This window comes from Phaethon lepturus, unplaced genomic scaffold (assembly GCF_000687285.1).
Source record: "Phaethon lepturus isolate BGI_N335 unplaced genomic scaffold, ASM68728v1 scaffold18980, whole genome shotgun sequence".
NCBI classification, from domain to species: domain Eukaryota; kingdom Metazoa; phylum Chordata; class Aves; order Phaethontiformes; family Phaethontidae; genus Phaethon; species Phaethon lepturus.
The window spans coordinates 53,540-68,228 of record NW_010511414.1 but is presented as its reverse complement, the minus strand read 5'-3'; the positions used below and the strand labels follow the sequence as shown (position 1 = coordinate 68,228).

The window sequence follows — 14,689 nt, the reverse complement described above, 5'->3', positions numbered from 1 at the left end:
GTCAGCGGCCGTGCGAGCGGAGAGTGAGTGGAGAGCTCCAGAGACAGCACTCGGGGGCTAAACGCCCTTCGCCGTTAACGAGCAGACAGCCCAAATTATTTTAATTTTTGTGGGTTGTTTTTCTGGGTCGTCAGCGTTGCCGCTATTCAGCTGGTGCACCTTGCATCGGAAGTGTAGTTGAACGGGTAAGGTTTTCTTATGAAAGCACGCTGGATGTTGACTAGTAGCCAGAACAAATTATTTCTAGTCAAATCTCTTCAAGCGTGCGATCCTGGTCTGTCAGTTAAACGCTGTGTTTTAGTTTCAATATCTACAGTGTGGCAACACGGTACCTGTGCTTTGAAAGACATGCTTACGGAAGCTGTCCGGGCATTATCGGTGATCTTTGCCGTTCAGGATCCTCGGTTCAGACAGATAACTTATTTTAGCCTTGTGGCCTTAACGCTGGGAGTTGGCATCTTTGCCTGAGCCACAGGTCTTTTTTTCTTCTGCCCATCCCTCAAGTGGAGCGTTTTACCCGCTTGCTGCCAGGCAGACCTCACCATCCATGGCAGAGGTCAGTGCTCTCACGGTCCGGCAGCACCCCTGGCTCTGGGTTGGCTTATTCCTCTCTCTAAGACAGGATGTGCAAGTTTCCAGACGTCAACTGTATTTTAAACCGAGTAATTGGAGGAAAAATTTATAGAACAAATGAGGCTTGAAAAATCTTCTTTACGATGTAATTCAGATTGGCTTTTGCTTTGTTACCTTGCACAGAACACAGCTGGATCTCCTCATGTCATTTATGTTAATTCCCGTGTCTCTTACCTCTTCTGTTTTCCATGGTGTATTTTTATTTTTGAGATACTGGTCTTCTCTTTGTTTTGTGGCTGCTACTATTCAGGGAGTGTAGGTATTTCTAATCTGCACGTTTTCAGTTGGCTAAACTGGTGTCGGGTGACAGATGTACAGATGTGTCTCTTCCCCCCCCCGCCCCTTCATATAGAAAAGGCTTTTATTACAGTCTTTCACAGACTGGGAAAACAGGTATGACAGAGCAGCACAGGAGTTTTAATCCTAAGAATGCAGCACAGTATATTCATTTACATTTTCCAGACTACTGCGTATGATTTGCAGTGAATAAGGACACAATTCTGGGAGGAACTGCAAACCTTGTTTTTTTATTGCGCTTGGCAGAAGCAAAGGTTTCACTCCACAAATATTGACTGAGCTTCCTCCTCCGCACACAGAGAGCGGTAGTTGTAACCGTTCCATGTCATGCGATGCCATCTGTCCGCTTCCCAGGTGAAGCGTAAAACAAATGTCGTGTGCAGCTGAGCAGGTTGCTCTTCATATTTATAGCAGGGCATTTCTGGCTTTATTCTGAAAAAAAAGGATGTTGAGATACATAAAGAGCAATGGGTGAATGATTGCTGGTCAATTTTTATCTGGAGTAGTGTACATTTTTAAAGGGAGTAGGATGAGGTTGTTTTGTCTCCTCTCTCTCTATATAGAGAGCTATAGCTACAGATGTATAATGCATATGCAAAGACTACTTTTTACATCGAGATTGTCACGAAAAAGAGACATGAGTTAGATCCTGACAGGTTGCTGGGTGTGATACACCTGGAATTTGAGTGGGCTGTTTTTTCATTTGCGGCGGGCAAACGGAAAATGAGTTATCCGGAACAGTAAGGATTCAGAAGTGAAAGAGTGCCTGGGAGTATATTGGGTGTGTAGTAAATATACTCTAGTTGGGGGGTGCGGGGGCGGGTAGCAGGGAAGCTTGAACTTTTGGGGACTATAATGGAAAGCTAACAGGAGAGTTTAAGTCTTCCAGAAGCTTAATTGTTGTGGGCAAGGAGATTCCACTCAGCTGTGTTATGGTGAATAGGTCAGAGAATGTATAGGCATGGAAGTGCACATGAAGGGCAATAAAGAAATGGCTCTTATTCACCTTCCCCCCCCGCCCCGCTCATTTCTCGCATTAAATTGTATTGAGTCTATCTTCATTATTTCATTAATTTTTCAGCTTCTAAAGTTGGTGGTACTTAGTGCATCCAGGAAATGCTTGTTTCTTCATTCCCCAGAGAAGTCCACTGTACCCAGCAGAACCTAAAGGGCTGACTAGGGAACCTTAACCTTACCTGGCTCTTCTGACATTGGTTAGTACACCAGTGGATGCATCTGCGCGAATACAAAATGTGACTGTACCTCCCATAAAATGAACAGTGGGTTGGTTTTCCACCTGATTTGAAATAGGTGGTTTGTAATACCTTTCCTTAAAGCAAGTAGTGTTATGATGTGAGTGTCCCAGAACAGAAGTAAGTTTATTTGAAAGCATAAACGTAGAGGAAGCTTGAATTGATTTAGATTTAATTGCAGTTCCAGAGTCAGATCTTAAAATCCTTGTCTCTTTTCATGTTTTCATAGTATTTTTGATTTTGTAAGCCCAGGTGAGTCTACGATTATCTCACTGGTGCACTGCATTAAGTGGGCCACTGAATCTTAAAATATGCCTTAATATATTTGGATATTCTGTATTAATAAAAAGAAGCAATACAAAACTAACATTTTTCCTTCATCTTTTTTAGGCTTCTTGTATAAAATGGGAATACTTATTACAGTGCTTGGAATCTGGTTCAGCTCTTCACTTGTAACAGGAGATTCTAAGGCTGTGACAACATCTCTAACTACAAAGTGGTCTTCAACTCCTTTATTACTTGAAACAAGGTTCGTGCATTGCAATTTTTTTTTGTTGACAAATCAGAATATGCTTAGAGAATAAAGTGATGTGTTGTCTTTTTCATTGGTTTTGTGGTGGTTTGAATCTGGTCATTACTAATTCATTGTTAGTAATAACATTGAGTTGAACATGATCATTGCTGTGCTCAGGGAGACGGGATGAACACTTTAAAGGAGATAGTAGTTTTTTTCATGATAAATTATTTCATTGTGCATTAGAACAACCATTAATAACAATGAAAAATTCCGTAGTAAGTATTTTTTGCTTTACGAAGTTTTACTCAAAGCACTAGGTACAGAGGTTTAGCATGGTCTTGTAAGATTCCACAGTAAAAGATTTTTTTACGATGATGATGACTGTAGGTTTTGATAATCTGTTGCTCGTGTATGTTTAGCTCAGTTGAGCTTGAGTTTAACTTTGTTCATTTGAGTTGTGCTTTGATTATCTAAAGTCAACTGCTTTGTTATGAGCTGTGCAGGTCAGCCCGGGGAGATTTCTTCTATGGTATTAAAGCCTTTTTTTTTTTTTTTTAAAGAAAGATGCTACTTAAAAAGAAAAAAGAAAGCAAAATGCTGTCTTTTCACTGCCAGTCTACTTAGCGTTTTAGAAGTCCCCATCATTTCATTTTGCAGCATTCTAATTTGGAGAGGTCTATGCAAAATAGAACTTTTAGATTTTTGTGTAAGCGTGTGTGTTTAGTTTTGTATCACTTAAGGGTGTTGCAACATCTGGAATTCTGCCTGTGTTACTGCAGACTGGCTCACATGAAAATAGTTGAGCACTGATGGGTTTCATTCAGGTGGGCATGGCTTTGGGTAGTAGGACAGGTGTGTCGTAGGTGAAGCTACTTTTCTGTAACCTTCTCTATACAAGCTTAAGTTTGTAGACTGAAAAATCCTTCAGCAGTAAAATGCAAAGCTCTGGTATTAATGCCAGGATTTAAATATCCTGACAATGCCAACACGTTTGCTGGGGAAAATTTCATCCTAAGAGACTGAAGCAGTAAGCAGATAATTAAAATAATGTGCCAAAGGCCTGATATATAATTTGACTATTATAGTCAAAGACTTTGGGGAAGTACAGGATCGTTCATCTGGGGTGAATTGCAGAATGATACAGCACTGCAGTGTAAAATCATTCCTGTTGTTCAATGTACTTAGCCCAGCACTGCAATTCATCACCCAGTTGTTCAAGAATTATTTACCACCTTTAGATCAGAACAGGTTGAAATGAACTCACAAGCTATTGTGGCAGGTAGTAGGCTCCAAATCTTGTGTCGTAGCATCCTTTAGCATGTGAAGCATGTTTAGACATGATAAAGTATTTGTTGTTAGCAATGTTCAGAGAATTATTTTACTATCTGATGTAGTTAGATACTACCTAATCATATGCTTAATATACGGTGAATTACATCATGATTTGAAGCTGTGACTTCTCCTTTTACTCATTTAAAAACAAACAAAAAACCTCACCAAAGCTTCCAGTTCCAACAAACTACAGTTTGGTAAAGTAAACAAAAACACATGTTTCTCATAAAAGATAGCTAGCAAAGAAATGTATTGGGGAGGAGAGCTCCCAGCATGTAGAGTGCTGTCTGTCAGTGGTCTTTGAGAGATTTATCGGTGCTTTACAGGCTTCTTTCACATACTGTGTGTTTGTCCTGGCCTGCAACTATTACTTGTTTGGGTTTGTTTTTTAGCTTTCCTGGTCTGCTTTTTCTAGTAACATATGATTTTCTGATTTAGGTAAACATATGGTAGGAGCTAACTTTCCGTAAAGCTTTACAAGGTATTAAGAGTTGTAACTGGAGAGAAAATTCATAGATCTAGCTAACTCTTCTCTTCTCATTCAGTGAATTTTTATCAGAAGAAGGTCAAGAAAAATTCTGGAATTTTGTTGAAGCCAGTCAAAATATTAAGACATCTGAACATGATGGTGAGTTTTCATAATCTTTTTCCTGATGATGGCTGATAGTTGACATGGTTGAAAAATAAACTAAAATGTTTTCTGTTGTGTTAGTGTTGTAGAAGTCAAATGGGAACTGATTTTTGGCAATGTTTTTACTGTGAAGTGCTCAAGGCTTTTGGATATCCATTTGACAAAGGCTGTAGTGGACCAGTCTGAAACATGTTTTACTTGCCAGCTTCTGTTTCAACATCAAGTATTAAAATATTGTAAATGCTTTTTCTCTGTGTTTCTATTTCTCAACTGAAATTAAATGGGAGCTTTTAACTGTTTCCCTCCTCTCCAAGCCTATGTTTGCATCCTCAGGAATGTATGGAAGTGGATGGATCTCTATTGAAGTTCACTCTCGTCCATCTGTAGAACTGGCTGTAATGAAAATTGAGAAGGAATAGTCATGTGCATATTTACAATTAATGTCATGGGCTTCTTTTAGTATAGATAACAATTAAGGTGAAAAGTCACTCTTCAATGAGAATATGGAACATTATATATCGAATATATATAGAATATATAGAAACCTAAATGCTTGTACTTTGACTTTGCAGGTAGTGATTATTCTTCTTACCATGAAATGCTGAAAGTAGCCTGCCAGAGTCTATCACCTTTGCAGCAGAATTTGTTGAAATTTTCCTTGTCTTTACGCTCTTATTCTGCAACAGTTCAAGCTTTTCAACAGGTTAGTACAGCACAGGGGAACTTCTCAAATGATCGGTAGAGCATAATGGGAAGGAGCGAACTGTGTAAGGAGACATTTAGGAATATAAAAAATCTTGATTATGTACGTCATACAATCTGAGCTGAAGAGCGTATGTATATTCTAATTTCACTGGGTGCCAAATTTGAGTCCATCTGCCTGAGCAGACTCAAGAATTGGGATTTCAAAATGTCTGCACATCTTTGATGCCTGCTGCACTAATAAATGTGTAAAGATTTTTTATGAGGAAAATCTCTATGGCTCTGTTGGTACTTGTGATGCTGCTGCTGTTCCCATTATTCAGTTGTACTTAGATGAAGACAGCATTAGAACCCACGAATGGAAATTCATTGGACCCTCTGTTCTCTTTCAAACTTCGGGTATTGTATAGTTAATTGCAAATTGTCTCGCATTATAATGTGCTTTATCTAAGTAATACTAGGAGACTTCTTCCTTTTTCATCTGGAATAATTTTATCATTTAACAAATATAGAGGTTTCTGATGTGTAATGCCAAAAAAAACCCAAAAACCAAAAAACAAAAAAACCCAACCAAACAAAAAAAAAAAACAACCCCAACCAAAAACCCCACAATTGCAAGCCTCGCTTTTTGTACTTGGAACTAATATTACAGTTAATAGTAATAAGACTGGAAAACTATTTATAATAAGTTAAGACTTAATTCTGAACTTTGCAATTTTTGCCTTGCATTTAAATTATGTAATAAACAGGGAAGAAGTACTAATTTATAGTTTAGGAAATTGAACAGCAACTGCTACAGAGCTATGAGGTTATCATTTTCACTTGTTCTAAGGGTAAATATTCAACCTACTTCATTACAAATATTTTAATACAGATAGCAACAGATGAACCTCCACCACAGGGCTGTACGCTATTTTTCGCTGTGCATGGGGAGAAGACGTGTGAATTTGACTCTCTTGGAAACCTTTTACAGGCAGCTTCACAAAGGTATTTGCTTAATTTCCTATCATTGGATTAGCTCTTAAAATTTAACCTAGTTAGGCTTACTGCTGTGAAGAGATTGTAATAAACTGGAAGTTTCTACATTCTTCAGTATTTATTTATACTGTCTGTTGCTTGCATAGAGTGGCAGTCTTTTATTTCTTACTAGTCCAGACTGGAATGATTGTTTTCTTATCCCTTGCTCTTTGATATTCTGCTAGGAGGAGGAATGCTTTGGAAGTGCACAGGAAAAGTTCGAAACAGTTTGCTGAAGGACAGCAAGAATTCTCAGGAATATGTAAAGCCTTTAGTATGCAGAGAGACTAGAAAGAGCTGGGCTTGCATATTAAAATGATAGTTAATATAACAGAGACTGTTTCATGAATGGCTTGAAGCATGCATAGTATTTTTTCCCTATATAATTTTCTCAGCATTAAAAAACCCAAAACCTATTACCACACAATATATTTCAAATTCAGATTTCTTTACAAGAACAGAACTTGGCTGTAACTTTCACTTACAAAAAGACACTATAAAACAGAATACCTCTTTAGGAAAAAAAAATCTTAGATTTCAGTTTGTCTTCATAGTAATCTTGATAGTTTTGTTTTTTGTAAGGATAAAAGGGTTTTTGGTCAATGTGCAGACATATGGCATCTATAGCTCACATGCTATTCTTCTGACTCACTCGGAGTATTTTAAATATTTCATTGTATTTTAGACAAAAATTAAAAAGTTGAAAATAGCCTGCTCATTGACTTTCTTGTTTGTATACTAAGCCAAGGACAGGGTTGGAATCCTCTTGACTTTGAATTCCCGGGAAGTTTGCTCTCTTAACCTTTTATTTTTTGATACAAATTTATGAATCACTGGCGGGGGGTGTAAACTGAAAATTTGAAGGAAGTGGTTAACTTTTAAAATAAGCATCATATTAGATTCGAAATAGCACCTAGCTACTTATTTAATTTTCATATGTCCATTTTTAACAAAGCTTAATCAACATGCATCAAGTGTTGCCAACTTTGATAATATGTGGGAATAGCCTGACATATATATTCAGTGAAGACAAGGAACAGTGATTCAACAGGAGGAAAAGAAATTTTATGTCTTTGCATTGAGTGAGGAGATGCTGTGAATCACAGTGTGATAATCTTCAATGTTTACTCTTAGGCCGAAGCCATTTTTATTCAAAGGGGACCACAAATACCCAGTGTCAAACCCCGGAAGTCCTGTTGTCATATTTTATGCTGAGATCGGCTCAGAGAAGTTCTACAGATACCATAAGAGGCTTGTTTTAAAGGCTGAGGCAGGAGAAATCACTTATGTCCTCAGACACTATATTGCTGTAAGTATATTTGTGCATTGTAGCAAAGGTATTTGATATGGAAAGAGTAACTGGACTGGGTTTTAAAAACGAAAAATGGCCAAAGTTTGTTCCCTTTAAATTGACATTTTCAGAATGCGTTACTGCTTGATAATTTGGAATACTCAAAGTTTATTTTTTATTGCATGTAGCTGACGAATTAATAATATTTAAAAATCTTATGATTTTTTTTTAAGAGGATCATTTGTTTTTACAAATGCAGAGTTAAACTACAGATAAATTACAGAGTTTAATAAAAAAAAAATTACTCTACCTAGATTAGATTAGATTATAGGAAACAGATAGTTAGATCTTTCCACAGTCAGGCCACTTAGTTACTTGATATGAAAAGCAGGGATTAACCTTAAGGTACCGTTGTCAAATGAAAGGCATTGTTTCTGTAGCAGTTTTATTACAGAACCACTTACCAGCCCTACTGCAATTTATCCTGGTTTCCATCTCCCTCCTCTAAATTGCCCATAACCACTGAATTTGTGTTTAACTCTACATTTCAAAAGCTCTGAGAAATTTGAGTTGACTTTTTTTCCTGAATATTGCTTAATGTTGCTAAAACCTGCAGTGTAGCAGGTAGTAACCAGACTTGAATGCAAAAAAAGCATCAGCTGGTTCACTTCTAGTGACATTTGCACTTTTGATAAAATAAAGTCACACCTTGCGTAAACCACTTTCCTTTTAAAAAGTAATTTGTTTATCAGTGTTGGGAAGTGAATTTACATTCAAAATTAAGTGTATTACACAATGGATCTTGATACAGTTGTGTGACTCCTGTATACTTCAGAATATTTTTAACAAGTGATCATGGTTGTTTCCCATTAAAGTCAGAACTAATTATGTGTCTCTCTTGAGTCATTGATTTATCCATTTTTTGTAATTCTCTGTTGTAACTCTTCAGTGAATGTTTAATTTTTTAATGTCACAGTTGAAGTTCCTTTCCCTCCTCTATCTGATTTGATGACAGGAGTTCATCCTGCTTTACTTGGTTTACAAGATGAATCCTGAAAACATTGTTTTGTGTTCCTTTTTGCTTTGTTTTCGGTTTTTTTTTTCATTCATAGAGGTATCTTTGCTCTCTGAACTTCAAAAATTTTTGTTGAAATACAATAGGAAATATAATTATTACAGTATGCTACTGCAGAGTCACTCATTGTATTTGTTTCTCACTTACACATTACCAGTTATGTCTGAAATGTGTACCAGCTTTAGGTTTCTTAGCTTTGGGAAATAGCAGCTTTTAATTTGTACATCTAAACAAAGAGTGACAATATTGTACGTTTGCTTTTCCTTACAGAATCCCAGTGAAGAAAAAGTCTACCTCTCTGGCTATGGTGTGGAACTGGCTATTAAAAGTACAGAATATAAGGCCAAGGATGATACACAGGTGAAAGGTGAATTATTATTTTAACTAGTTTAATGTGAACATTTTAATTTTGCAAAGATAATTTTGTATTTCTTTTAATATGGATGACTGTGTGTCTAAATTGCAGATATTCTTCTTACTTTAGCTCTGAAATCACTTCTCTTCCTCTCTCTTTTTCATTCTTTATGAAGCAATTTATCTTTGCCATAGCACTTGTCTTCTGTCTTTGTGAAATGCTGGGCACAGTCCGTGACTCCGGACTAGGTCTTAGTAATGGTACCACTAATGCAAATAATTTTTTACTAGATAAACAGATTCTCTGCAGGTGTAAAGCAGTTCTTCTACCTTAATTTTCTTTGGCTTATCCATCCTCAGAGCAGAATGTCTTTCCTGTTCTTAGAATCACAGAATAGTTTGGGTTGGAAGGGACCTTTCAAGGCCATCTAGCCCAACCCCCTGCAGTGAGCAGGGACATCTTCAACTAGAGCAGGTTGCTCAGAGCCCCGTCCAACCTGACCTGGGATGTTTCCAGGGATGGGGCATCTGCCACCTCTCTGGGCAACCTGTGCCAGTGTTTTCACCACCCTCATTGTAAAAAATGTCTTCCTAAGTCTACCCTCTTAGTTTAAAACCATCACCCCTTGTCCTGTCACAACAGGCCCTGCTAAAAAGTCTGTCCCCATCTTTCTCATAAGCCCCATTTAAGTACTGAAAGGCTGCTGTAAAGTCACAAGGATGGTCAGGCAGGACTTGCCCTTGGAGAAGCCATGCTGGCTGTCTCGAAATACCTCCATGTGCCTGATGAAGCATAAGTTCTTGTTCTTTGGGAAAACTGAACTTAGAATTCTGCATGATTTTTTGCTTTTGCTGGTTTCTTTAGAACACTGATCTGTTTTACAAACTGTCATGCACTTGCCAAAACTTTTCTTAGGGTAATCTATGTGTGTATGTATACTTTTTGTTTAGACGTTCACACACACGTAACAAAACCCCAGGATTTCCTGCTTTTATCTTGGACTTAAGGGAAAAAAAAAGAAATTTATTTTTATTTTTTTTTAGTCCGAGGTAACAGTGATGGAGAACAGAACTCAGATATTGAATCGGGTTCTTCAGGATTTTGCAGTTTTATCTGTTTCTAGATACAGATCTAAACTCTGACTCAGAATATTTTGCCACCATCTAGATTATAGACACACAAAACCTTTGGTCTATATTTGTAAAAGTATTTAAGAGAAACTAACATACTAGAGAAGGTAATCCAACTTAAGATTTCTATTACTGTGTGAGAATTTCCATTAATTTGTCATAAAAAAGATAGGCAAAAGTCCTAATGTTGTTAGTACAATGGGACAGTGGAGGCCTTTGCCTCTGGGGCAGGGGGAAGTAATTCTGGGGAAGATTTGTTATTTCTAAACTTGTAAAGTTCTATACCAATACTGATGCAGTAATCAAAAATGTTTTACAAGGTAGATGAACTGTGCTTGCATTGCTACGAGCTGGAAATAGCTCAGAGAGAATATGCTGCACGTTGGAAATATATGGTTCTCATCCAGCTCCTGTCTGATTCTGGCGAAGTTCTGACTAGGCAGTCTTTTATGCATGCCTGTGCTGTTTTGGCTTGTCCAGAAGCAACTACTAATCTAAAAAATCTAAAAGGTCAAGACCTTTAGTTAGACTGGAGCATAAAACATCTAGATTGGACCTGGCTTGTGTCCAGCTGGTTAGGAGATCATGCGACTCTTTCGCACAGATTTCTTTTTGATGTTTAAGCCCAGAATTGGACTTCACTCCAATACTATTTTTAATAATGTATTTTGGGGATAAAATCAGGGTTGTGTTCACAAGCGGAGTTTAGCACTTAATCTGCAAAGCTGGCATGTCCTGAAAGCTCCCACGTCCTAGTGAATTCCTCTGCAATGCCTAGGTCTCTGAGATGTCCACTCATCTTAAGCTTTTCCTTCTCAATAATCCAACTTGGTTTTATTTCAGCTGTTACTGTGTTCATTTATAAAAGTAACATCTCTTGGATACAGGTTTAAAAGTAAACCTGAAACTTGCCCTTTCTTCTTTTCAGTTACTGCAGTGTCGTTTTGTTAAACTAATCAAAGTAAGTGTGAGAACTGTTTCTGAATAGCTTGGTAATAGTGGTTTTTGTATCTGTGTGTTTCTAGGCACAGATGTGAATGCTACAGTAATAGATGAAAATGACCCTATTGATGAAGTGCAAGGATTTCTGTTTGGAAAACTAAGGTAAAACTCAGTTGTAAGTTGTTCATCTTTGTCATACCAAAAAACTTGATGCAGAGATGCTGATCTTTTGCATTGTTGTTACTTTTTAGATGTCAGAGTTATCCATATGTGTTAGCAGCATACTTTTTCATGTTAGTTTCTTTGAATTAGCAGCAGACTTGCTTATAGGAAACCACAGAAGTTGTTTTACCCTTTTACCCTTTTAGGCAGTTGTATCCTGACTTGACAGAAGAGCTGAAAGAGCTTAGAAAACACCTCGTGGAAAGTACCAATGAAATGGCACCTTTGAAAGTATGGCAGTTACAAGGTAATCTTTATAAAGGCTTTCAGTATTGTTACTGCAAAAACAATGTAAACAGATCTTCTTGTGTTCTATGCCAATGGGGTTGCTAGTGGCTGCGTACAGTTGAGAGAGTTTGACTGTAAATTCCTGCACTGGAGAACACCGAATTTTCTAAAGCAGCTTTTTAGAGTCCTGTTGAAATAGCTTATAGATTGTTTGCTTTCTATATTGTGAAATACAGCAAGCCATTTGCTCTTAAACTGACTACTTGTATGATCTGCTAAATGCAGAAGAGCAAAGGAAATGTAAAGTTTCCTTCCATGGTCACATTCTTGGTGTGGAAAGCTGAGATTTCTTGAGACCAAAGGAAAACTGTATTTCAAAAGCACCTGCATGCAACTCACCTGTTTCCCTGGAAATCATATGTAGAGGCTTATGGAAAGGCTTTTCATCCTGTGCGGAGGGGGGTGGGGGGTAGTTGGTGGAAGAGTAATTCAAAAGGCTGAACATATGTTGTAGCCACAGAGAATCTACCTATATCCAACAGATGGCTGTTTCTATTTCTGGCTTGTGAAACAAGTAACTCAGACTCCTTCTGAAGGGCAGATCCTCCCACCTCAGCCAAAAAAAAAGGTGATGGTCTGGAGTCATTGAAACAACATGTAGACAGGACACATAGTTCATTTTGAAAGGGTTACTTACTTCAAGGCAACAAATAGAAGTTGAATACAAGGAAGAAGATTTTAAAAAAATGAAGACACAGATAAAAAGTGCATTTTCATGGGTAACAAATAAGCAAAAAGGTTGAAAGCTAAAGTTAAGATGACTTTGCATTGGCTGTTTTTCAGTTTAGAGTTCTTGACTTTGCTTTTTTTACTTCTAGATTTAAGTTTTCAAACTGCTGCTCGCATTTTGAGTGCTCCCCCTGTGGATGCCTTTATGGTCATGAAAGATCTCAGTCAGAACTTTCCTACAAAGGCCAGGTAACTATAATTATGAGTTCTATGAAGTTTTCTTGCTATCTTTTTTTTCTGAGCAGAACCTGAGACAGGCAACATTGGTTGGGTTAATGTCTGAGCTTCCATTTAACTGGAAGCAAACACTGGGGAACGTTTATGCAGAGTTCTTCAGCCTGTGGCTACAGAAGAGGATCTTACAGTGTTTCTCTTGGATGGCAGTTGGTGTGGACTGGAATTTGACAGAATTACCTGGGCTATTTTGTTGTTACATGCTTCTGAACTTTTTGCATCAAGTCCCCAATAATTTATTGGATAGGTTTTCTGTTTGGTGGCTTTAAGCTTTATTTAGTCACTGGGTCCCACTCTTCTTCTGGGATCCACTTTGGCAAACAGCCCAGTCACTCTCATGTCAGAGACCGATGTGCAATTCCATTTTTTTGCACTGTGTGAATGACTGTCTTAAGCATATCAAATTAATTTCAAGAAATTCAGTCATGATCTGGCCTACACAACCAGTCTAGAAATACATTTCTTTAGCTAAATAGCCTGCATTGTGAAGGTGATATTATAGGAGTTCCTCCTTTTTGAGTAGGTGGAGATAGACCTGAGAACAAAAAGAACCTGAATTCTGGTCTTATTTCCCACTAACTGATGTTAAGATTGTGCTATTTATGGCCTCTTAAGGTAGGCATTGCATTCTCATTGCGTTTTTAGTCAGATCTGTGAGCTGTACTCGTCATTCACTAGATCCAATGTAAGGGAAGGAACGGGAACCCACAATGAGGAGTGGAACACCCCGACTTTCTGCTGCCAGCCTCTACCTCTAGCCTTCTGGCAGCTGCCCACTTTTATTATGGTTAATGTGGTTATTATGGTTAATGTGAAATTAGACACTGAGACTTGGCATTTTTATGTTTTGATGAATTATATAGTATAAGAAAAAATGGTGCATCTGACTGTTTGTTTAATGGTACTACAAAGTGCAAGTGCTTCTGATTGTAGCTTTTTATACTAGGACACTAAATATATTTATGTATAAGGTACAAAAAGTAGGATAAGTATGTATCTAATCTATCCGTTACATAAACAGAAAGATTCACAGCATGTTTTTATTTCTGTAGAGCCATAACAAAAACAGTCGTTTCTTCCGAACTCAGAGCAGAAATTGAAGAGAACCAAAAGGTAATGCTTCCAAAAAGTAAGGTAGTACTTTTGCACTTATGTTTTAATATAAATTCAAGCTTTGAAAATAATGATTCTATCAAAAAGTTTGCATTTTGCTCAAAAATAATGACCCAGTGTTTTCACACACAGCTTTGTCTTAGTATGTACCTGGGAGGTAAAGAAGTGGTGGATTTTCAAATACGGGTTAGGAACATAATTTAGTTTCTTTGCTTAAATACAAAAATATTGGTCAGAAATTCTTCGAGTGAGATCACTGTGTTGGGGAATGATGATATGGGATTTTGTTCACAGAGCTGCCCTTACGATGGCTGTTCACAGTATCCAAGTGTTCTGATATTTGTTTGGCAAGCACTTGTTAATGTACATGGAAGTGACCTTCTGTTTGGTATCTGAACTCAGAATCTGTTAACTGTATTCATTTATATTTCTAAAATTAATTTTAAAAACAATGAAAGTTCTATGTTATTAAGCCCAGCAGAAAATGTTTATTTACAGAAAATGCACAGCATAGGTGTCCTTAGGATTTCCATGGAGACTGTCTTAATGTGGTGGGCTGACCCTGGCTGGAGGCTGGGTGCCCACCAAAGCTGCCCTATCACTCGCCTCCTCAGCTGGATGGGTGAGAGAAAATACAACGAAAGGCTTATGGGTCGAGTTAAGGGCAAGGAGAGATGACCCACAGGAGGGAGTGAGGGAGACCGTCCTCCACCAACTTCTCCAATGTGAATTCTTCCCACGGGCTGCAGTTCATGAAGAACTGCTCCAGCCTCGGTCCCCCCATGAGTGCCGTCCTTCAGGAACAGGCTGCCCCAGCCTCGGTGCCCCATGGGTCACAAGTCCTGCCAGCAACCCTGCTCCAGCCTGGGCTCCTCTCTCCACGGGGCCACAGGTCCTGCCAGGAGCCTGCTCCAGTGTGGGCTTCCCA

The 14,689-nt window shown here is 38.1% G+C and overlaps 1 protein-coding gene across 1 annotated transcript in view; it reads left to right on the top strand.

Moving 5' to 3' along the window:
• The first annotated feature begins 2,581 nt into the window (after nucleotides 1-2,581).
• Nucleotides 2,582-14,689, top strand: part of UGGT1 (UDP-glucose glycoprotein glucosyltransferase 1) — a 44,278-nt gene continuing 32,170 nt past the window's right edge. Inside the window, exons 1-10 of the mRNA XM_010283931.1 lie at nucleotides 2,582-2,712; nucleotides 4,578-4,660; nucleotides 5,236-5,366; nucleotides 6,240-6,352; nucleotides 7,517-7,691; nucleotides 9,019-9,115; nucleotides 11,259-11,337; nucleotides 11,544-11,644; nucleotides 12,504-12,603; nucleotides 13,701-13,761. Coding sequence (XP_010282233.1) covers nucleotides 2,588-2,712; nucleotides 4,578-4,660; nucleotides 5,236-5,366; nucleotides 6,240-6,352; nucleotides 7,517-7,691; nucleotides 9,019-9,115; nucleotides 11,259-11,337; nucleotides 11,544-11,644; nucleotides 12,504-12,603; nucleotides 13,701-13,761 — 1,065 coding nt within the window. The 5' untranslated portion in view covers nucleotides 2,582-2,587. The remainder of the gene's footprint in view (nucleotides 2,713-4,577; nucleotides 4,661-5,235; nucleotides 5,367-6,239; nucleotides 6,353-7,516; nucleotides 7,692-9,018; nucleotides 9,116-11,258; nucleotides 11,338-11,543; nucleotides 11,645-12,503; nucleotides 12,604-13,700; nucleotides 13,762-14,689) is intronic.